Source organism: Lissotriton vulgaris, chromosome 7, assembly GCF_964263255.1.
Source record: "Lissotriton vulgaris chromosome 7, aLisVul1.2, whole genome shotgun sequence".
Lineage (NCBI taxonomy): Eukaryota > Metazoa > Chordata > Amphibia > Caudata > Salamandridae > Lissotriton > Lissotriton vulgaris.
Window position 1 is genome coordinate 1,238,277,609 of NC_141695.1, and position 23,630 is coordinate 1,238,301,238.

The window sequence follows — 23,630 nt, forward strand, 5'->3', positions numbered from 1 at the left end:
AACCTAAAATCCAATTCTCTATGTACATGAAAAGTGAATAAGCATCAATACTACAACCTTAATTGATTCGCCAATGCATACATACACACACACACATTGCTTTTGTTAAATTGTATTCCTTTCCTTTTGGTTATTTTAATTTCACTTGTTTAGTAAATGGTTTCTGAGCTTACCCAGATTAGTGGGTTAATATGGGAAGGGAGATGTGTTGCACTTACACTCTTTAAAGTCTGCATTTCGAGACATGCAGTGTTGTGAAAGACAAGAGAGATCTTGACCGTTGCAGAACTGGCTGACAGCTCCCTCCTGTTGTCTTTTTAATTTAAAATAAAACCTTCCTTTACCTTCCGTGTACCTGCGCATCTTTTCAAAGGGCTCAGGTGCAAACGCAAATTTAGAAAGTAAACAGTAAACTCAGATTTAGGAGCAGTAAGCACGATGAAGCACCCATTTCCCTGACTGAACGATGCTCAAGGGACATTGCTTTTTTTTATCCAGTGAGCAGAGCCAAATTGAAAAAAAAAGTATGGTTAATCATTTGTAGCCACAGAACATAGCAGGCATGCCTGACACTATCTATGTCACTGAGTCAGGGACAAGGATGCAGGAGCCAGAACACCTTACAGCCACAGCCCATGCTGGTAAGAGCAGTGGGGCAGTGGGACTGGGTAGGGGGAATTTCGACAGACGACGAAGAGGGAAAATAGGGCTAGAAGTAGGTATTTTGGATTTACCGATTCATAAATACCGAATTTTACCGATTCGGTATTTATGAATCGGTAAATCCAATGTAGGTAATTATTCGGTAAAAAATAAAGAATCAGTAGGATTCGGTATTTACCGAATCGGTATTTACCGATTCAATATTTACCATTGATTCCTATGGGCCTGTAGGCCCATAGGAATAAATATCAATTACCGAATCGGTAAATACCAATTCGGTAAATACAGAAAAATTCAAGGGTGGCAGGATGACACTTTTACACCCTGTTGCACCCCTGATTAGGGCTTGTGTGCCATGTGGCACACAAACATGCCCTAAGGGCATGTATGTGTGCCACATGGCACATGTGTACATGCACAGATTTGCATGTACACAGGTATTCGTTATTTACCACCAATTAATAGTTGGTGGTAAATAACGAATCCTTAAAGCCCTGTGGCACTGTTTACAGTGCCACCTACATCTCAAAATACAGATTCAGTATTTTACCGATTCGGTAAATTTTACCAAATCAGTAATTTTACACATTCATTAAAATTACCGATTTGGTAAAATTACCGATTCAGTAAAATTACCGAATCTGTATTTTGAGATGCCCTACATCTCAGTATCCAAATACCGGTCGGTAAAGGCCGAAAATTAGTATTTTCGGCCGTTACCGACCGGTATTTGGATACCTACATCTGGCCCTAAGTTATTTATTGCCGTCTATTTAAATTCAACCCACCCGTCCCCACAGTTCTTACCGGCAGCTGACTCCTCATCCACCTGCAATGATAAAATATGAAATCACTGATTGGGCGGATGCGGTTCATTTGCCTGTGAAGAGTGGTATGTATTATTATTTGTACTGGGTTACTGTTGCCAGTGGTTTGCGTCTATCTCTCACACTTTTTTTGTTCAATGTAGTAGGACAAGTTTTTATTGTCTTCTTCAATGCGTTTTGTGAATGTTACTGCTGCTGGCTTGCTTTCCATTTAGAGGTTGACAGAGTGACGTATCTACACTCTGGTCGCATTTTAATATAAGTTTTCCATCATATTTCATCCTCCATCTGCTTCTTGGAAAGGATGAAGAGAGGGGGCGGAGCTAGGGTTAGTTCAATAAAAGGTTTTTTGCATGACTTCACAATTAATTAATGATGAAACATGTCTAGGAGAAAAGCCATCATAGGATTATTTGATATTTCAATGAAACAAAAGAGAAAACACATGAGCTTTTTTTTCAGAGCTGAATACCGGTACATGCAATTTTACTAAACCAGCTTATTTTGTTGTAAGAAGGCTGCACTACTGGGGAGCCTGCCCTTGATCTAATTATTCTCCTTGTTCCTTTACACTGCTGCTTTCTTATTGACTTTGCAGCTGCCTCTGGCTAGTGGGGAAGGGAACAGCCAGAGCTTTAAAAGGTCTGATGTTCTGAACAAGCAATGCACAGAGAGCCGCATGACCAGAAGCAATGCAGCTCTGTGTGCTTGCAGGTGACAGTACCTTAAGGACCTCCTTTATGAGGAAATGTCTAGGGCAGCACTGCAAGTGTTCTTGCTGAGCTGGTCTATGCCAATGCGAAAGGGCAGGAATGCAGCACTTTATTGAAATACAATGCATTCTGGTCCGTTTACTCTGCACTGGTGTACAATTTGCTGCCTAGTGCCAATGCAGGCACTGTTGCACCATATTTCTACTCCCTATGCCTCCTCTGGGGAGGCGTAAGGTTTTGGCGCTGCACCAGCTTTACCTGATTAAGTAGATCTCCCTGCAGGGCCGGACTGTGAACCGAAACCGGCCCTGGCAAAGTGCTCGTCTGTACCCGCCCCCCTCCCCTGGGGGGTTGGGGGTGCCGCCGAGCTGTTTGCCAGGGCCGGTATTTGGCCGATTTTGTTACAGGGCCGATTTTGCAGCTATGCTGCAAAAATGGCCATGTAACAAAAACGGCCCCCAGGGGCCCAAAACCGCCCCCCATCCGTGCGGCGCACCGGGAGATTTCCCGGTGCCCGCTACGGCCAGTCCGGCCCTGTCTCCCTGGCACAATGTAAGGCAACCCAGCAACTTGCTCTGCTTTCTCTTACTCTATATCTATGAGGTCATGCAAAGCCCTGCAAAATGGCTTTGCGTGGCCTCATAGATTTGCCTTTGCGTGGCCTCATAGATTTGCCTTTGCGTGGCCTCATAGATTTGCCTTTGCGTGGCCTCATAGATTTGCCTTTGCGTGGCCTCATAGATTTGCCTTTGCGTGGCCTCATAGATTTGCCTTTGCGTGGCCTCATAGATTTGCTTGCCGAAGTGTCAGAAAAAGTGACGCGGCGCAAGCCTCTCATAAATAAGCCTCTAAGTCTTATGAATGAAGGGTTGGGAGTTGGACAGAGGGAGCCCTAGACAGGACAGTGGGAGGGAAAAAATAAATGGTACCTCAATCAGAGTGTGAGCAGCGGACGGACACTGATCAAGTTAAATACATCTGTGCTTGGTCTGTGCTCCACAGAAAGCAATAGAACTGATACTTGACCTGCGCCGCCCAATCAAGAGGCAGCTAAGAAAAGTGCCACTAAAGCCAACAAATAGTGAACAATGTAAGGACTTAAAGCCCTTTACTGCAAACAATAGTGTCTTGTAAGTGAGAGCATGCTCCAGCGCACATGCTCACGCAGGTTCGTCCCTAAAAATGGGTAAAAATGTCACCACTTTTATTAAAATGTCAAAGTACCCAAATAGTTTGATATTAGCCAATTAAGTTGGACCAAGTCGGAGGCAGGGAGGAAAATCTTGTAGTTTAGAACTTGTCCTTATACTGTGTGTTTTTTTCTTTATTTTGGATAATGAAAATGTAACATTTATAGGAAGAAGTCTGCCCTATATGTGTCCAGGACAGCCAGCATCTTTACCTGAAGACTCACCTTTATAGTAGGTGTAACTCACAGTCTGCACTTGTCTCGGTCGCCTTCCAGTACTGTCTCCGGTACCTGCAGAAGAAGTTCGAAATGATGAGTCTGAAGCACGGCTCTGCTGCACCTTCAGATCAAGAGCTAAGCAGATTTTCGTTTAAGCACTTCCTAGGTGTCTTTTTGCAATGGGCTTTGAGGAATTGCCCTGTTCTTTTGCGAAATCTGTCAATGTTGCAGAAAAATCCTCCTCACTGACAAGTATTTCAGACATGAACCCACACATGTTTAAAAGTCTCCCCGAATTTGCTTCTGCAGTCAGACCTTATATTTTACTTTTGATGCATAAGAGGAAGCCTTAGCACTCCTAAAGGATGTTGACACCACCGAAGACCCTGCTGCCGTAGGACACATTTGGGGAGGGGTATTCGGTATGTAAGGTGCAGGTGACACAGTCTGGACCTTACAGCGCTGATAAACTGAGTTACAAATAGACAACAGCCTGCTTGGTGAGTGTGTTTGGGAGTCAACGTGGGAGAAGGATGGAACAGACTCAACTGAATGGAAAGGATGTTCGTATGTAAATCATACAAATGTTTACATTTTAGCTTTTTTATTCACCATAGTTGCTCTTCCCCGCCTTCTAAAAGTGGTACCCACAAAAATGTTTTATGACAGGTAGACTGTTTGCTTGAGCTCGGTACATGACGAAATGGTTCATGTCAAAATGCTTCTCCTACTTAATAGTAACTATATAAATAAATAGATTCAGAAACAGATAGATTAAAAAATATGTATTCAGGCACAGTGGCTCTTAGATTCCAGATTCACTCTCAGTGTTCTGTTCATGTTGTTTGCAAGTCAGGAATTACTGGAAGGACAGAGCTGCTGTGTTTTTTTTTTTTTGCCAAGGTCGAGGCATTACCAGTGTATAGCAGGGGTGTCCAGCGTAGGTCCAGTAGCACCTGATCCATGCCAGAATTTTAGAATGAGCACAAATAATGTAAATCTGTTCTGCTCAAAATTATTCCATGTAGACTTATCTTTCCTGCGTGGTTCTGGCCCTCCTTGACCACCGTTGGACACCACTGATTGGACCTGGCATCATTTGGTTTCCACCCTCAGATTAATGGATGGTGCTTTGAACAGGATTCCATCCCTGGCATGCAGACAGTAAAGTTCTCTCTGGTTGGACAGGCCACAATAATTTCTGAACTAACTAGAATCTAGAATGAACTTTATCAGGGAATCTCTAGTACGAGAATAAGCTACTTACCAAGGGAGCAGCAGAGAGCCACTAGGAGGAAGGCAATGACCATCTTCATGTTGGCGAGAGGAGAGTTTGTCGATCTCAAGCTTCAACCTTTTGAATCTTGATGACAAGCTCTGAGCAGAGACCCTGTACTTGTACCAGTCTCGGATGCTACAGCTCAACCCCCAGAGTGACGTGGCAAGGCAGGTGCTATGGTCAGCAAACAACACACATCCTAGATTAGTGAATTAATGTGCTCCATTGCAGTCATATGTCAAAACCAAACACGTAGCACTTGTCACTAAACCTATAGGCAGAAAGTAAACATTCCCAGGGGTCGAGATCTTGAGCTGACGTTTGCTTTACCTACCACCTCGTTTTTTACAGTAATGATGACTCTTGCCATATCCAAAAGATGTTTCAGTGGAGAAAAAGTTGCATTTGTGAAATCACAGTTCCGTATAATTCTGGATTTCCTTCAGTTGAGGGGACAATACCCATATTCTGCCGATTGGACAGTGAAGTTACATTCTAGAACAAAAGAATGAAAAGCAATGACACAATTGGCTGCACTATATCGTCCACTGCCTTCTGAAAGACAATGGAGGGACATTTTCAAGTTGTTTTTCAGTGGGCGGGAGCCCTCTGATTATTATGTGGCAATGCCTCATTGCAAGGGGATCAGTGGGCACGTTTCATTCCATTGTATAGACAAAACGATAGGTAGTGCTATGGCCATGGCCTACTGTATTCAGGATTCTTTGAGTGGAAGTAGCTGAGTTAGACTGAGCTCCAGAGGTGGTCATCACTCTGAATAGGAGTGCACCTCCAAGACCCAAGCTGAACCCCACAATTGAGGTAAATAGTGTAATTCCTTGGGTCTGAGTGAACCACCACTTTGTGCGCAAGGACTCCGCCATCTTGAATTTAATGCTCAGGCAAAGGAACAAATTTAGTGAAATATTGCATTTCGTGATTTCTAAATGTGATTTGGAACCTAAATTGAAGCCCAGAGCCAGATTAAATAAATACTCAAGCAACACAGTGTAGTAGCCAAAAAATTCTGAGCTCCAGTGCATGAGAAGGAGAGAGCAGGGGAACGCAGTGGCATAACGAAACTTGAGGGAGCTCCCCTGCAAGGTATGTGGAGCGGCCTCTCTGGACTCAATCAGGAGTTCTCCAGCAAAGGTGCTGTGTTGAGAGGGCCCCCTGGAGCTTGCCCCTCTCCCCCACACTGCAGGGGCTGCATGGGCCTATGTTACACGCCTGGGAGAGTGCCATATCTACAGACATGTCTTTTTCTTCCACCCTCGCCAGCACAGAATTTCGCTGTTGAGTGCCATGTACACTCCTTTGTGCTGTAATATAAGGTTGTTTGCTTGAGTCTATCATAGGTTTTGTACTGGAAGAGTTCCCTTCCAGTGTACAATCCTATTCCTATACAGCTTTTAAAACGTTTCCAATTTTGTCTGTGTGCTGTATATTGCAGCACACATGCAAAGTCGGAAAAGAAAGGAGAAATGAAACCAATACTCCTTTTAATGCCTCCTTTCAAGTGGGATCAATTTAGTGATGTAAAGCCCTGTCTCAAATTTTTGATAGATATGTTTTTGTGTCAAACATCATGGTTGGTTCCATGGGAACGCCCATGTATCACCCATGTAACGCTGGCTTGATGATAAGTAATTCATACGTTACTGTTAGGCAATTTCCAGAAAGTAAATAACAAAAATAACTTTTGTGCTGGTTTACGTCACTTTTGTGATGCAGGCACAGTGCAAAATGCTTTTAAGTCTGACCCTAAGAATGCAAATAAAATACCACCACTATATTAAAAGCCCTGAAACTGGGTATTCAGCCACAGGATGCACAATTCATCTTTGTAAGGTGGTTTAATTGTTGCTACTTTGACAGTATGACGTCCTCACCAATGGGATGAAGGCAAGGCCTGACAATGATTCCTCATCCTTGCATGACCTTGCCACAGTTCTTTAAGGAGGTGATAATGATCCAAGGGTACTGCTGGAGTCCAAAAAAGGTGTAAGGATCCTTTTTGGAAGAGGCTGAAAAATGTTTGCCAAATTTACAAGCTTCACTGTTGTAATCTTCCTTCTTCTTGAACCACTCCTTCTCCCCCTCCCTCCTTCACCTTGTTGGTACAATCTTAGAACGTTCACTGAAGGCAGCTTTAGAATGTTGGTTCTGTGAGACAGAACATTACCCAGTGCCAGCAGCTGGGGGTGCGCTTTACTTGTAATGATAATAATAAACAAAACTTGAACCTTACCTGAAGGTGTTTGGTCTAATTACCACACTTTCTTTGGCAACGAGTACGGGATTGCTGCGACAGGGACAGCGGCCCACCTTTCCCTGTGAAACTTTGTCTGCTGGCAGCTCGAGGTAGAGGAGGGTCGTTTCAGTGCTCACGATCGGGTGAGGCACAGGATCCTGTGGTTTATAGCGGATATATCTCTCCACCCGGCGAGAAGCAAATGTTCGGATGAGCAGTGGTTTCACAGATTAGTGCTGCCTGTGTTTATTAACCGTCTGGTGAAACTTCCTGGTGACGGTGAGTTGCCTGTTATTGAGGTTAGCCGGTGGAGTGCGTCATAAAATTAGACTTTGGCATGGACGTGTGAGCTCTGACTGATTGTTACCGAAGTTAACAATTTGCCCCAGAAGATAAATGCACCTCCGGATCGCGGTGTTGGATGGTGATGTCAGCTGTTCCTGCGCCCAGTAAAGTTCATGTGGAAAGACTGTGACGGATGCTCTTGAGGAGATTGGCGGTCTCGAGGAGCAGTGTTTTAAGAGAGCGGAGGATCACGGAGAATGTTTTCCCTCACACGGGCTGATAAGTGAAGTGGCATTCGGAGCATTCCTGTTTGTGCCGTGAGCCTGAGGTGTGGAGGAAACGTATTTGGTGAGGCGTCTGTAGCGGCATATATTTGCTTATGGGCCGTTGTTGTGGAAGAGCGCACCTTGAGCAGAGGTGCACAGTGGAGTTTTGAAGGTGCTGTTCCAACACCTGTGCTTTGCCCAGAGATTCGAGGCTATCCATCGATTGGAACAGGAGACACGCCGAATTGTAACTTCCGTGTTGTTCCTACCAAATTGAAGTTCCCGTCTCTATTCTCCTGAGAGGCGGTTTTTGAGGACATTACTGGAAGATTGGTAGAGGATGAGCCTTTAGAAGAAGAACAGGTGGGGGATGTGTATGAATACACGCTGAAGAAACTTGAGGCACACTTCAAGGTAAAGGTCAATGTGGTCTTAGAAAGACATACATTTTTCAAAAGAGTTCAAAAGAGGGAAGAGAAAGTATCTTCGTACATTGCTGTCCTGAGGGGTATGTCAGCTACCTGTGAATTTGGGCCATTAACAGATTCTTTGATCCGAGACCAATTATTCAGATGTACAAATGATCAAAAGGTCCAGGAGGAGTTACTTACACGTAATCCAGATCTGGAGGAAGCTATTAGCATAGCAAAGGGTCTTGAACACACCGCTCATTGTATGAGAGAAATGAGAGGGACAGAAACTTTTAGAGAGAAAAATGATCCTAAAACCATTAGTGGTGAAGAGGCTGTGTGCAAAATAGGAAATAAAGGCAGAGAGGAAGTTAAAAGAAAAATTGAGGGTTTGCAAAGCTATAGGTGTGGCAGTGCCAACCATTTGGCAAATAATTGGAAGTGTCCAGCTAGAAATATGACATGCAGAAAATGTAGCAGAAAAGGACACTTTGCTAAGTTTTGTAATGTTTTTGGACCCAAAGTGCATTTGGTTGAAAATTCAGAGGAAGAAAGGGAGGAAGAAAAAATCTTTAATTCCAAATTAAAGATGAGGAATCAGAGGAAGATATACAATATCCTAGTTGTGAGATTGGTTTGGATGGTCAGAATTTCAGGGTATATGCTGATTCCTGTTCTCCGTTTACGTTGATAGACAAAAAGGATCTTGATGAGAAATTCGGGGAAGGAATGGTAGAATTGGAGAAAGCTGACATCTGTCCTAGAGGTTACAACAAAGGACCTATACCTTTAGAAGGTATGGCTAGAATGAGGATATCCTTTAGGGACAGGCACATGGTAGGCAAGGTGTACATAACCAAACAGGGTTCAAGTTTGTTAGGGTGGAGGCATCAAAAGGAATTGGGGATTAAACTTGATCCGAACAATCACAAACAGGTTTTGTTGATAGAGCCTCCAGCTATTGGAACATATTTGGTGGAGGAATTATCTGATGTCTTCAATGATAAGTTGGGTTTATTAAAACTACATGCACAAAATTGTCCTGAAGGATGGTTCTATCCCAGTGGTTCACAAAACCCGCTCCATTCCTTTGATGATGAGAGAGCCACTAAAAGTTGAGATTGAAAAACTGCTAAGTCAGGGTGTCATACAAGAAGTGGAGAGCTCTTCCTTGTTGGCGCCCATTGTTATCACAACCAAGGATGGGGGGCGTAGCATAAGACTATGTGTGGATTTAAGATCCCTAAATGCTAATATTCAAGTTGACAGACACCCATTACCGAAAATAAATGAAATGTTGAGTACAATTCAGGGGGCCAAGTTCTTCAGTGTCCTGGACTTATCCTCAGCATATTATCAAATCAGGCTACATCCTGATTCACAGCTCTTGACTGCCTTTACCACCCCTTTTGGCAACTTCAAGTTCTTGAGAATGCCGTTTGGGTTGCCTTCTGCAGCCTCTGCTTTTCAAAGAGTTATGCAGCATGTGTTGAAGGATTGCCCCAAAACTCTGTGTTTTCAGGACGATGTTCTAATCTATGGATCGATTGAGAAAGAACATGAAAACAATGCACGCACAGTGCTAGTTGAGCTAAGAAAAGTGGGGTTCACGACTAAGAAAAGCAAATGCAAAATTGGAGTGTCATCAGTGGACTATCTAGGGCATACAATATCGGAAGAGGGCATTAAACCTAAGATTGATCTGGTGGATGCTGGATGGAGAGCCCCAATTCCAGTAAATAAAGATGAAATTCTGGCATTTTGGGGTTTGGCAGAGTACATATCGAAATACATAAGGAACTTTGCGATGATCTCCCAACCTCTCAGAGACCTGGTAAAGAAGGATGTAGAATTTATATGGGGTACTGAACAGAGCAAAGCATTAGAGGAAATTAAGAAAGCAATCATATCTGGACCATACATAGGGAAGTTCAATGTGGAGAAAGACACTGTAATCTTCACTGACACGAGTGCTAAAGGAATTGGAGCCACATTAGCTCAAAGACATGACTCAAAGATCAATGTGGTGGCTTTTGCATACAGAACTCTCACGGTGTCAGAGCAAAATACTCAACAGTGGAAAAAGAGGCACTGGCAGTGTATTGGGCAGTGAAACACTTCAGCTTTTATGTGTGGGGAATTTCTTTTGAAATACATACAGACCACAAACCTCTATTGTCTTTGTTCAGCAAACAAGAAAATGAAAGCATGACACCAAGGATTGCTAAATGGTGTATTGGACTACAAGGATATAATTTCAGGATGGTACATGTTCCTGGTCCTCAAAATAAGGTAGCAGATTATTTGTCCAGGGCTCCTGTAAAAGGGAATTTAGAGGAGAACATGGAAAAGGACTTGGTTTTAGAAATAAGACAAGCAGCCATCACTAAAGATCTGTGGAATGTGAACATGGAAAAGGATGAGGTTATACAAAATGTTAAAAAAACGTGTAGTTGAAGGGTGGCCTAGTAGTCGTAAAGATTTGCCATTTGACATGCAACCGTTTTGGAATGTGAAAGATGGCTTATCCATTGCTGGGGATAACTTGTACAAGTCAGGAAAGATGTTTCCCCCTGTGGGTTTGTTGAACCATATTGTAAATCTCACACATGAGGGACACCTGGGCAGAAGCTTATGTAAGGCTAAATTGAGATCTGAGTATTGGTTACCTAAAATGGATCAAATAATGGAAGAAAAAGTCAAAGAGTGTTATGCATGTGGGCTCAGCGATAAGACTAGAACAATAAGGCGGGCACCCCTCATTCCGGTACAAGTTCCTGAAGCACCTTGGGACAAGCTGGGACTGGATATCACAGGGCCCCTACAAGTCAAGGGTTCACATGATTGGTATCTACTGGTACTCATTGACTACTATTCGAGTTGGATCACACATAAATTGGTACATAACATTGACACAAAGGCAATTATTCTGTTTTTAAGTGACACATTTGCTAAAGAAGGCATCCCCTCCACTTTGATCACAGACAACGGAGTGCAGTTGGTGTCGGAGGGGATGAAAGGATTTTTAAAAGATTTGTCTGTGAACCATGTACGCACTCCCCTTTACTGTCCTAAAGCTAATAGTAAAGTAGAAAGAGCCAATAGAATGCTGAAAGATTGCATACAACTAGCAGGAAGGTCGGGCATTTCAGTTGAGCAGGCCATAAAAGATATGTTATGGTCGTATCACACAACACCTAGTCTCAGTACAGGTTACTCTCCTTTCAAATTATTGAAGGGAAGGAAAGCGGGCTCTAAGTTGTCACCCAACTGGTTGTTTCCCAAAAAACTGGTTAATGTGAATAAGGAGGACTTTATAAGGAATGTAGAGTCATGCCAAAGCAAGTACAAAAGGTGGTACTACAAGAAATGGGGTACGAGAGAAAAGGTTCTAAGGCAAGGTCAGTTGGTGCACATAAGGAAACCGGAAGGAAAGGGGACAAGTACTTCGCACCAGAAAGAATAAAAGAGGTGCACAAAAACACGGTCTCTTTGGAAAATGGGAAAAAATTGAGTATGGACAGAGTAGCCCCTGGAAAAACGGGGGTGGAGCCCAGAGTGTGCAACAGTGCCGAGGTGAGAGAAGACATGGGAGGAGAGCCTCTTGTCAGAAGGGGTACTAGACCTCGTAAAGCACTGGGGTGGCATCAGGATTTCCAGCGGGATTAAGTATTTGTTGCTGACTCATTGGGTCGTTTGACCCCAGGTCTACTGCATTAGACCTATTTTGTTCTGTTCACCGTTTCCTTATGGTTCTCTTCTTTTGCTATACCTCCACCTTGTTCTCCTGCTTGTCCTGTCCCACCTGCTACCTTCTTTCCTCCAATTCTAATTAGCTACTGCTCTTCTGCTTTTCTCCTTTCGGGAAGGAAGAGGTGTTGTAATCTTCCTTCTTCTTGAACCACTCCTTCTCCCCCTCCCTCCTTCACCTTGTTGGTACAATCTTAGAACCTTCCCTGAAGGCAGCTTTAAAATGTTGGTTCTGTGAGACAGAACATTACCCAGTGCCAGCAGCTGGGGGTGCGCTTTACTTGTAATGATAATATTAAACAAAACTTGAACCTTACCTGAAGGTGTTTTGTCTAATTACCACATGCACACTTTGAGAAGGTTGCAAATATATGTAAAGTTTATAGAACATCACGTGGGTGAAAATTCTTGCAAAAAAATATTTTTCTGCCCCAAATTTTTGTGCAAGAAAATTCAAGCTTTAGTAAAATGTTTTGTTGGGTTTTTCATCAGAGCTGCAGAAATTAAGTGAGCAATAACAGCCATGTTCACAGTGATATCGAATTTGCCCTTTTATATGAAAGTCCTCTAAATGGACAGTTAGGGGTTTAAAAACATTTATCCAGTAAAGATATTAATTCCCTCACACCTGCCCATCATTTGTATCAGTGTACGCATTAGGAACTATCATGAGCATTATATTCTGGCCTACTATGGCACTTTTCATATATCATGTGACTCAAAGAAGGAGAAAGAAAGTATTTTTGGGCTCCTCCAAATGATCTTTTCTCACAAAAAATCCAAAAGTGGGGGAGACGCTGCGCTTCTTGAACTGGGAAGCAAGGAGAGATTGTTGGGGCACAAAGAAGGACTACGAGACCCAGGAGGCCGCAGGGGCCAGATGCGCATCACCTGCCCCTTCCCCTCTGCAAGCAGGGAACTCGAATACTTCGTGTGACTCACGTGCCGTGGGAGACGCTGCGCTTCTTGAACCGGGAAGCAAGGAGAGATTGTTGGGGCACAAAGAAGGACTACGAGACCCAGGAGGCCAGAGGGGCCTGACGCGCATCACCCGCCCCTCCCACCTGCAAGCGGGAGTATTTCCCTGAGCACCTCTTCCCACCCCGCGAGACATGAGCGGGCGCGTGCCGGGGTCGAAGCCCGGCCCAAGGGTGGGCCTGTCTGAGCCCGTCCGAGTACGACCGAGGACAGGACGGGGCCCCCCTCTTGAACTCTTTCTGCAAACAATACATTAAGGTTAGTTTATTTTAAATCAACATCTACTACTGTTTCACAGCCGCCAACTTCTCTTTTTGTCACAAGATACTGGAGACCTTGTTGTAATATCGACTTGGAAAATGGCTGCAGCCTGTGTGGGGAAGGGGGGAAGGTTGCTCACTGGTGGAACTATTGTGGGGACATTAGATCAATTCCTAATAAGGGCTTCATCAGTGCTACAACGCGAAATCGAGATAACTGAAAAAAGGCTATCAATGGAGCCAATTTTCAAGAAACGGTCATCGCTGGGTAGACTGGCTAATGTACCATCGCCAGTGCCTCAAATCACGACCCAGGAGTTATCACCAGCGGCTCAAACAATGGCCAAAACTATGCCCGCTGGATCTTCAGGAGAAGGTAAAAAGCCAGCAGACACAGTAGGCAGGTCACTTAGGGCCAGATGTAGGTAGGCGTTTACCGGGTGGTAACGGCCGAATTCGGCCGTTACCGATCCGGTAAGAGCAATTTGACATGTAGGTCCCTGTATTTTACAGACTCGGTAAATTTACCGATAAGTAAATTTACCGAGTATGTAAAATACCGAGTCGGTATCATTACAGATTCCGGTAAATTGGTATGTAGGTGGGACTCTTCTGAGTCCCACAAGCAGTACAAAATCGGTATTTTACCATCAAATACTACTTGATGGTAAAATACCGTTTCTGGTGTGCATGCACATGTGTGCATGCACACCTATGCCATATGACAGGCAGACCTGCCCTTAGGGCAGGTATGCCTGCCACATGGCACCCGAGCCTCTTTTGGGGGTGCCAGAGGGTGTCAAAGTGACACCCCCTGCACCCTTGTGACAGTCGGTATTTTCCGATGTGGTAAATACCGACCGGTAAATGCCCAATCAATCCTATGGGCTTCAAAGCCCATAGAAATGAATGGGCATTAACTGGTCGGTATTTCCCGCATCGGAAAATACCGACTGTTTCCGAATCGGTAATTGCACATCTGCATTTACCTACATCTCGGTACTTTTATTTTCCGACCTCTGAAATACCGAGTCGGTATGACTCGGTATTTAAGAGGTCGGAAAATAAAATTTACCTACATCTGGCCCTAGGTCCTACAGCGACCGTGATAACGGTAATAACTGATCCATGCATTGTCCCACGAAGCCCAGGTACAACCAGATCGGGATTGTCAATACAGTCGGCATCTGGTAACAAACATGGAACTATTAAACAGGTGCCTGATGTAGTAGTTAAAAGAAAGCGCAGAGGAACTGCACTATTGAACAGAAAAGCAAAAATACAGAAATGTGGTAATGCAGAGAGTAACTCAATTGTAGCTGATCTGGATATAGTGCAGCTAACTGTAAACGCGCCTCTGACTACCCATGCAATTGATGATATGATCCCTCTTGAGAATAGAGGTGACTTTTGGGTCAAACTGGAACAAATATTCACAGAAACTTGCCTTCCCATCTACGAAAGACTGAATTCTATTGAACACAGACTCTCTCATCTTGAATCACTGGGTACCTCAGCACAGGGTGGGGAGGGTATGTGGGCTGTGGATTGTACCAGCAGTGGCCAGGGGATCCCCAGGCCAACACACTTATGTTGTCAGCAAGCAACAAATGCCATAATAAACTTGCCTGTCCCACCTGTTCAACTGGGCGATGAACATACAATGCTTTCTGCTTCTGTTGTTTCTAATGCATTGGCAATAGATATGAATAGGGAGGGAGGAGAGGATATGGGGGCCCGAAGCCCTGATCAACCAGTAAATATGGTAAATAGGGCAAGGTCCTCTGATGTTCGTAAGACCGAGCTACCTCGTTTGGACCTCCCGCCCGAGTCTATACCTTATGTGGTGGTTTTGGTCGGGGTCCCTACCTTGCATCGGGGAAAAACAGAGCACCTAGGAATAGTGGGGTTAGCTGCGAGACGGGGGTGGGACACATATACATAAGGCCGACACACTACCGGGGCCAACAAGCTGTGGTATAAACAAGAGGACTACGGCTGGAGAGGCAAATGGCAACATTAGCATTCTTTCATGGAATGTGGCAGGGATAAAAAACAAGCTAATATGCCCAGACTGGGGGCTGTTCATAGACAAATATGACATTTGCCTCATGCAGGAGACGTGGGCTTTGGAAAACAATCAGCGGAGTGGCTTTGCTACTTTTAACATACTGGCCACAACGAAGGGTAGGGGTAGACCATCAGGTGGATTAAGTATATGGGGGGGCACACACCTGGGAGTTAAAGCGGAACAGCTGCCAACAAACTCACTCGATATACAATGTGTTCTACTAACCCTTCCAACCAAAAAAAACATAGCCCTAATTAACATCTACTCCAGGCCAACCCAGAGTGGCAAGAGTCTACTGTTATAAATCAACTGAGAGAATACATATTGTCTCTTGACCCAGAGTGTATTGTGTTATTAGAGGGCGATTTTAACTGTCAGTTCAAACCTCTTAGTAATATTGGTCTAGATGATCTTGATGCTGCAAACCAGCACTGGAACATCCCGGATCCCATGATCCCACCAGTTAAAGCATGGACGCCGCTGGTTTTACAAATTATTTAGTCTACTCTCTCCCTATCCCTGAGGCCCTGTAATGGGAGATCAAAATCGGAAAGACCTGGCCTATCGACATTTAATAGAGAAGGACAAACATCAATAATAGACTATATTACGATTGAATCTAGATCAAGGGATAGGATTTTGGACTTTCGGATCCTAAGGCTGTATGACAGCGACCACAATGCTCTGGTAATTACATTAAAGCCAGTGAGCTGGGGCCTATCAAATTACCAAGCAGAGCCCAACCACGTGCAACAACCTCTCCTGTCACATTACAATAGATGGAGAGTAAAGTGGCCCTATTTACTGGGTTCTCTGAATAAGTTGGCATACACATATCAGCAGGTTGTGCCGCATCTCAGTGAAATGGATAGGGTTGGGACACTCGGCTCCCAAGCGGGGTGGGATATGAGGCCTGTTGAAATTCACTATCAGCTGACCTCTAAATTGCTCGAGGTGTTCTACCCGGAAGGGAGCATCACAGAAAAAACGGGCCGACCCACTCATGGTACATTGCCAACTATCGTAAAAAGAAAAGAGACCTAATTGAAGCCGGATGCATTATAAGCAGGTGATAGAAAGGGAAAGAAAATCCTGGGAGATGGATAAGTGGGAGAACCTGAGACTAGCTCTACAGCATAAGGACTTGAAATAATTTTGAGCAATAGTTAGCAACAGTGGGAGGGAAGATAGAACAGCAGTTATCCCCAGCATAGCTCCAGCAGTATGGGAAGCCTATTTCGGAATCCTGTACGCATGCTCAGGCGATGACGATTCGGCTCCGATAACCCGGTGCTCCCTCCACAAGTATCGACTGGGGGGGGTGCAGGAGATTTCTATTACCGAAGTCGAATCTGCCATCACCAAGCTTCTACCTAATAAAGCGCCCGGGCTCGACAAATTGCCAGGGGACTTATTCCGCTCAGAACCGAAAATATGGGCCCCCTATCTCTGTGTCCTGTTTAATTCCATCTTAATGGGGATGGACCCGCCAGATACCTGGCATGGAGCAGAGATAGTCCCCATCCACAAAAAAGGCTGCCCCTTGTTACCATCAAACTACAGGCCTATAAGCCTGATAGATATTGCCCAGAAATTGATGGGACAAATAATCTTGGAAAGAATCCAGACCTGGGAAGGGGAAAATTAGATCTTGAGTACCCTCCAGGCCGGATTCAGAACGGGCACGTCAACCATCGATCAGATATTTCGTCTTCAGGTCCTATATTGGAAATCAGCGAGTGCAGAGGGTGGCAGCCTCTACCTCATTTTTGTGGACCTGAGGTCCGCATTTGATCTGGTCCCTAGGGACAAATTGTGGAGAGTCCTTTTGGACCTCGAAATCCCCATTACCTTCTTGACGTGCTGAGAAGGCTCCATGTAGAAACCTTTGCCAGGGTGAGATGTGGGAACCATGGAGAATTGTCGGCCTGTTTCCCGGTACAAAAGGGGGTGCGCCAGAGGTGTGTGATGGCTCCCACCCTCTTTAGTTTATACATCAAAAGGCTCATAGATTATTTACTAGGTGTAAAGGGCATCGATGCCCCTAGATTAGCCTCAGGTAGGGTACCCGCATTGATGTTCGTAGACGACACCTTACTGTTGTCCAGGACATCAACGGGTATCCAATGCACCCTGGATGGTTTTGCAGATTTGTGTGCGTCAAGAGGCCTCGAGATGAATCTATCTAAAACGAAATTTATAATCTTTAACCCTCCAAGGAAGATGCGCCCAAACCAAGTATTGAATGGAATACCCTTAGAGAGAGTAAAGACCTTTGAATATCTTGGTATCACTCTCAAGGAACATCTGGGATGGGACACCCAAGTGGCCGAGTCTGCTTTAAAGCTGACTCAAATGGCGGGTGGGCTATCAAAACTGCACAGAGTATCTGTTTACAAGCCGGCCGCTCCAGTAATAGAAATTTACAAAATACAAGCGAGAGCGGCTTCTATGTATGGGGCGGAACTATGGGGGCACTATAGGCCTACAAGTCTAGCTAGGGTACACTCATTTATGAGGAACTTGCTAGGACTGCCAGATAGCACCCTGTTAGTGTCTCTCAGGCTGGATCTGGGGTTACTCCCTTTGAAGGAGGAGGTGGCATTAAGGCCACTCACCTATTGGAGAAGACTCTGGTCTGTCCCGGAATTGGGCTCCTACCGAAATGAGTTCAGGGATGTGTGGGCAATAATTAGACACAAGAAAACTCTTTGGCTAATCCATATTAAGGATCTTTGTGGCAGGATTGGCCTACCAGAGCTTTGGGATTCACCTGATGTATCATGCTTGCCCTTTCTAGAGCGGACTTGGTACATCAGTACAGGCACCATAATCTAGCAGCTCTTCATGCTAGCTCATCAGTGGGTAGACTGACTACTCAGTTCCTTCAAATAAAAGAGGAGTACAAAAAGGAGGACTTCCTTGACCTGATATATCCAACATCGGCAAGGAAGTTGTACTTGCAATTCAGAATGGGTTGTCTGCTGCTTAGAGCATTTACTAGTAAATGGGACTCGAACAACAATACAGAGTGCCCAGCATGCAGACACCACTCGGAAAGTGAAATCCATGTTTTCTTTTTCTGTCCTGAATACCAGTTGGTGCGTAATCACTGGGTGAAACTAATTTGCAGGAACTTGGGATATAGAGAATGTGAAAATGATTTTAGAGTACTAAAATATGATACTCACCCTCCTATCGTTTTCGCCGTCTCCCGCTTCCTAAACGGAATGTGGCCAAAATGCAGAATCTTTTTAAAGATATAAACTGTGATCCATATATTCTATGAATTCAAATGTATTCTTCTGATAACTATTGTGAATGATTTAATCTGAATTTTAGTAGTGCTGCTTTTATATGTGTAAATAGGTGTGTATATATGATTATAGTAGTGAGTGATATACTCTATGTTATTTATTACTGGAATGTACTGTTTTATGTATTTTATCTTGTACTTTTATGGTCCTTTGCGACCGAAATAAAGTTATCAAAGAAAGAAAGGAAAGTGTATTATGTATACACAGTCAAAATAAAATGTTCTTGAATTTTGTAAGGTACTTTATTGTCCTGTTGTGAACATCCACATTAACTAGACAGCCCATCTAGGGCTCCACAAAGACGTGCAGGGTTTGGAAGAAAAGATATGCAGATGAGACTTACTGATTCCAGCCTGTATTTACCCTCCTTACTCTAGCATTACAAATGTTAGTCCCCAGAATGAAAAAATAACCATGCAGACCTGGTAATACCTAGAAATAATTTTCCTATGCTTATTCTGAAGTCTGGGCACCAATCATATGATATTTACCAGCTGCTCTGATCTTAAGGTATAAAGCAGCAATGAATCACAATCAGTGTATGGGTTAGATGGTTTGGAATGTGAGGAGAGCAGGACAGGATAGGGTGTGACACGGCTGTGGAGAGCGTTCCATGCTCTACATGTGGTGTAGGATGTTCACTGATCCTGTCTACTTTAACCTGTTGTGGACACGCAGTTGGTGTCCCATCACCTGGTAATTTCAAATTCTTACTACCGCTCCTCCAGACTCATAATGGGGGCCAAAAGTCAACACATTTAATAACTGAGCTTTTTTTTTACTGCATTATTAAATATACAGTCTTGGTGATTGCTAATATGGGCATCTTGTGCCAAAGCATTTTTAAGCATCAAAAGTATTCTCCAATAGTCCTACTTTATGTACTCACAAATTCTACTCATTAACAGGTGGGTGGTGAGCCCCATCTATGCCTGCCCTGTCCCTTATGCACGAAGATCTCAGCCACAAGTGCTGCCAACTCTGCAAATGGGGATGTACGTTTTTTTGATGAAAATGTTCAAGGATAAAGGAGGAGTGGTTAGAAAATGAGAAATATCTACTACCAAATCGGGGTAGCGGAGAGGAGAGCAAAGACAGGCCCAGCTAGGCACATGCACCACTCCTACAAAAAAACAAGACAAATGTTTTTCATCTAAGGTTCCATCCACATCTACTCCTGAAAGTACTGCAGACTGAGCATGCTCAAATTTACTCCAACCAACTCTTGATGTAACACAAACTCAAAAGATGGCCAAACACTGGTCCTGCAAGTCGTTCTCATGGAAATCAGTGGAGGCAGGTGAGTAGTACTAACAGCACCTAAGCAAAATAGGAAAAAAGTGCTAACATTTTTATTTTTATTTAGATTTAAAAAAAATGTTTTATGAAATCTCAGGCGATAACACTTATTGAGTTTTGAGTCTGTAAGTAATATACATTGAACAAACTTTCATTCAAATCCAAGACTCCTGCTAATGCAACAGAGTTTGGAAATCCCCAGTCATGATGACACTGAACCCATTACCAACTAAATATCACTAAAAGATCAATCAGTCACACACTGCCTGCCCATGTAATAAATCAAAAGACAGAACAAACATATTTTCCTCATGTTGGTGAATAATTTATTGAGGGGGAGACGAGGATAGACAGAAGAGGCAGGAAGAGAATCATTAGGACTGGAAGACCCAGGGATAATATGATTACTGCTCGACACATGATTTGATCCTTGACATCACATCAAAAAGGTGATGGGAGAATGCTTGCAATAATTCTTATCACTGGCAATCGCTTGGGGCAGCATTCCAACCAATTGTTCTTTTGCCCACCATGCCACCTAGGATTAGGCCCATATCATATTCAATTCAGTCCTACCCTTGCTTAAATCAGAACAGTCTAACCTTAAATGCCAAGCCAGTCCTCTCTGAACCAGGACTAAGGCTATCCAAGACCATTTTTGTCCTGATTGGGGCTCTTCATCGGGTGAAGCTTGGTTCCACAGGCACAGTGAGCAAAGACAAGAGGAAGTCCCAACTCATCAAGAAAAAAGCCTTATCGTGTTTTATCCTATTGTATCTCTACGTGCCAAGAGTCTGTTATCGTTATATTTATCCAATGTCAAAAACACAATATCATACATGAATCAAACTTTAAACAAATCATAAAACAGTGTGTGAATTGCTAAAAACATCCATTTTATTACAAATCAATAAAAACAATGTTACAAAACATGATGATGGTGCCAAGGAGAAACAAATACAATTGCAATGTGAACTTAAAATCATTCAAATGTACAGTTAAAAAATAAATAAGAGATTCACAGTTGTTCAGGAAGTCGACACGTTTCGGTGTGTACAGATACCACCTTCTTCAGGACAAACAGTTTCTATATGGGAGAACATTACAATTAGATGTACATCTTTATTCACAAGGTCTAGTTTTCTCAAAACACATATTTATTATTTATACATGATTGGGGCACATTTGTTTTATCACACACTAAGGATCGTTAATTTCCTTATTCGGAGAAACATTAGTGTTATTCAAAAAGGCACTTGAGATACAAAAAGGTCTACATGAGGATCTTTTCTTTGGTGACATTTATGACACCAGATAGGATGCTTAAAGGGACATTATCAAAAAGCATACCTGTGAAATAAGTTATTACTTGGCTTCTTGTGTAGAATTAAGAAGGACGGAAAGACCGGTATTACTCTGGTTTGTAGGCAGCTGGTGTGAAAAATTCCAGTGCAGGTTCCCTGTTCTGTAAGAAATATAGGGATCCCAATGTATATCAATCTGGATTTGTCAAAAGAGAATTATCTGATTTAATCCATTGTGAACAAGAGGCCCACCCTTCTTTACCTTATATCCAGGGTACCCTTATTTGTAGAGAGGTTGCTGGAGGGGTGCCACCGTATTGGTCAATCTTAGAAACCTGTAAATGAATTAAGTTGTGGATTAAATTACCTGGATAGAACTATGTTTTTTGTGTATTTCCTCTAATTAACTGAGTGGATTGGCTCCTTCTCTAATGAATTAAATGCTAGGGGCTGTCTGTATCACACAGTGTCTCTTAGAGGTTGTTTGTTGTAATGCTCATCTGAATTAATGTCTAATAACTCACCCGTGGCATGGGAATATATGTCCCAACTTCGCAGTGCTACTTGATGCCTTTAATTCAGCAAGCAGTCTCTGACCATTATATCATAAAGTCTTTTCTTCAGTTTTGACCTGTAAAGGGTTACATTCCAAATATTTGTTCTTATCTTAAAGCAAATATACTGCATTGTTTTATAATACTTTACCTATTAATTGCACTGGTCATGCCTATATTATTTCAGGCAGCCGTTAGGCATTTGTTCCTTATTCGTTTACATGACTGAGCTACGTTGTTATATGACTCATGGACTGTAAATTGCTCTAATTAGGTATATACTATCAATGGCAGGCATTAGCATTCTATCGATTTAATAAACTTGCTGTGATTCCTGCCGATGGATTGAATCAGTGTCCCCATAGTTAGTGTTTTAGCCAGGCATAACGGTTTGAAGTTACAAAAGAAGTATTTAAATATATGGCTAATAATCCCTCTAGTAAGCACATTAGATTGCACATTTGGTTATAGTCGGCAGGATGCAGGTTGTCTAGTAACTAATTTGGACATTTTGTATTTTAAGAAAGGGTGCAGTATGTCAGGCTGCCTTTCCCTGTTGGTTAACACGTTCGTGCGTTTGTGAGCACATCCTTTAAATTAAACGATACAGTTACGGTTTACCCAATGATAAGCGTTCTATTTGTCTTTCACGCTATTTTAAAAGGAGTGTCTGAGACTCTCATATGGACTTAGAAAGATCAAGGGAATGCTAGGTTAAAGGGTGCAGAGTGTTTCTCTTACCTTATTCATAAAAACTGGCCTCCCTGCTCCCCTCGCAGCTCCTCCGTATCTCTTCTTTCGTTATCGTCCAGTCACGAATGTATGGCTTGACGATTCATGGTCCGATATTTAAACCCGAAAACGCGGGAGATTTGCAATTTAGTCCTCGCGAAGGGTATTGGTAGCGGGATCATTAGTGGGCGCGTTTATACCAATTGTCTATGACGCCTATTTGCGTTTTGAACTACAATTGTAGTTTTATTGTTTTAAATGGTGTCGTTTCTTTTAGAGCGAGCCCGTTGTTCGTGGTGACATTGGTAGACGTCATCTTCCCTACAGGGCAAGTATGTATTAAGAACTACTATTGTGAATTAGGTAGTTCTGGGCGAGAGTGTTAAAATGTGGAAACGTTGGAATTTTTCAATTTGGTTCACGCGAGGATTAATTAATTAAAGCCTCGACCGTGGCCGTGTTTGTTTCCTTCTATACGATGTCAATATGCATTAAGAACTACATTTGTAGTTTTTTCGTTATAGCTGCGTCACGCTTGATTTTCGCATAAATCAAGGCTTTTTTCTTGATGAGTTGGGACTTCCTCTTGTCTTCCCACTTTTGATCTCCTTGTCCCAGATTAAACCAAAAGGAGGCCTCCTTTCCCTTTTTTCTCATACAGTGAGCAAAGAACCCACGTCTGGGAATACTGTAGACCATCAAAGGGGGCAGTACATCAAACACATAAAAGGTACTAAGAGGATGCTTGCAGAACATCAAACCACTGGCAATTGCTCAGGTTAGCATTGCAACCCATCGTTCTTTTGTCCACCATGACACTTCTGATTAGATCCAGCCTTATGCAAATCAACCCTTCTGTGTGTTTGAAATACTGCCCTAAGTAGCAAGGATATGCCCGAACTGTGCTGCTTGAACCCACTTCACCAGACCAAAGAGCACTAATCAGTGTGAAACCGCTCTTGGGTTGCTTGTCATCCAGTGAGGGAGGACCTGACCTGGCAGTTTGGGCTGAACTGTTCTCATTAGAGCGGAGTCAACAGTGACTTGCATATGGCGGGGTCCAAACTGAGGTGGGACGTTGGGCAAAAGAACAATGAGTTGGAAGACAACCGTGAGTGATAACCAGTGGTTAGACACTTTGAAAGCAAGGCTTTCTCCACCTTTTGTGTGTTTGCTATACCCCCCTAAGTGGCAATGGTCCCATGCTCACTCCGCCACTGGAACCAAGCTACATTCAACTGAAGTGCCCCTGTCAGGGCG

The 23,630-nt window shown here is 43.4% G+C and overlaps 1 protein-coding gene across 2 annotated transcripts in view; it reads right to left on the reverse strand.

Moving 5' to 3' along the window:
- The window catches only part of LOC147703301 (uncharacterized), an 86,624-nt gene extending 81,560 nt beyond the window's left edge, over positions 1 to 5,064 (reverse strand). The window contains exons 1-2 of one of the 2 annotated variants that reach the window (XM_086931737.1): positions 4,879 to 5,064; positions 3,618 to 3,683 (exon numbers count right to left, since the gene is read on the reverse strand). In XM_086931737.1, coding sequence (XP_086787863.1) covers positions 3,618 to 3,683; positions 4,879 to 4,927 — 115 coding nt within the window. In that variant the 5' untranslated portion in view covers positions 4,928 to 5,064. Of the gene's footprint in view, positions 1 to 3,605; positions 3,684 to 4,878 lie in introns of both variants that reach the window. The other variant, XM_086931736.1, reaches the window with a different exon arrangement.
- Positions 5,065 to 23,630: the final 18,566 nt, after the last annotated feature.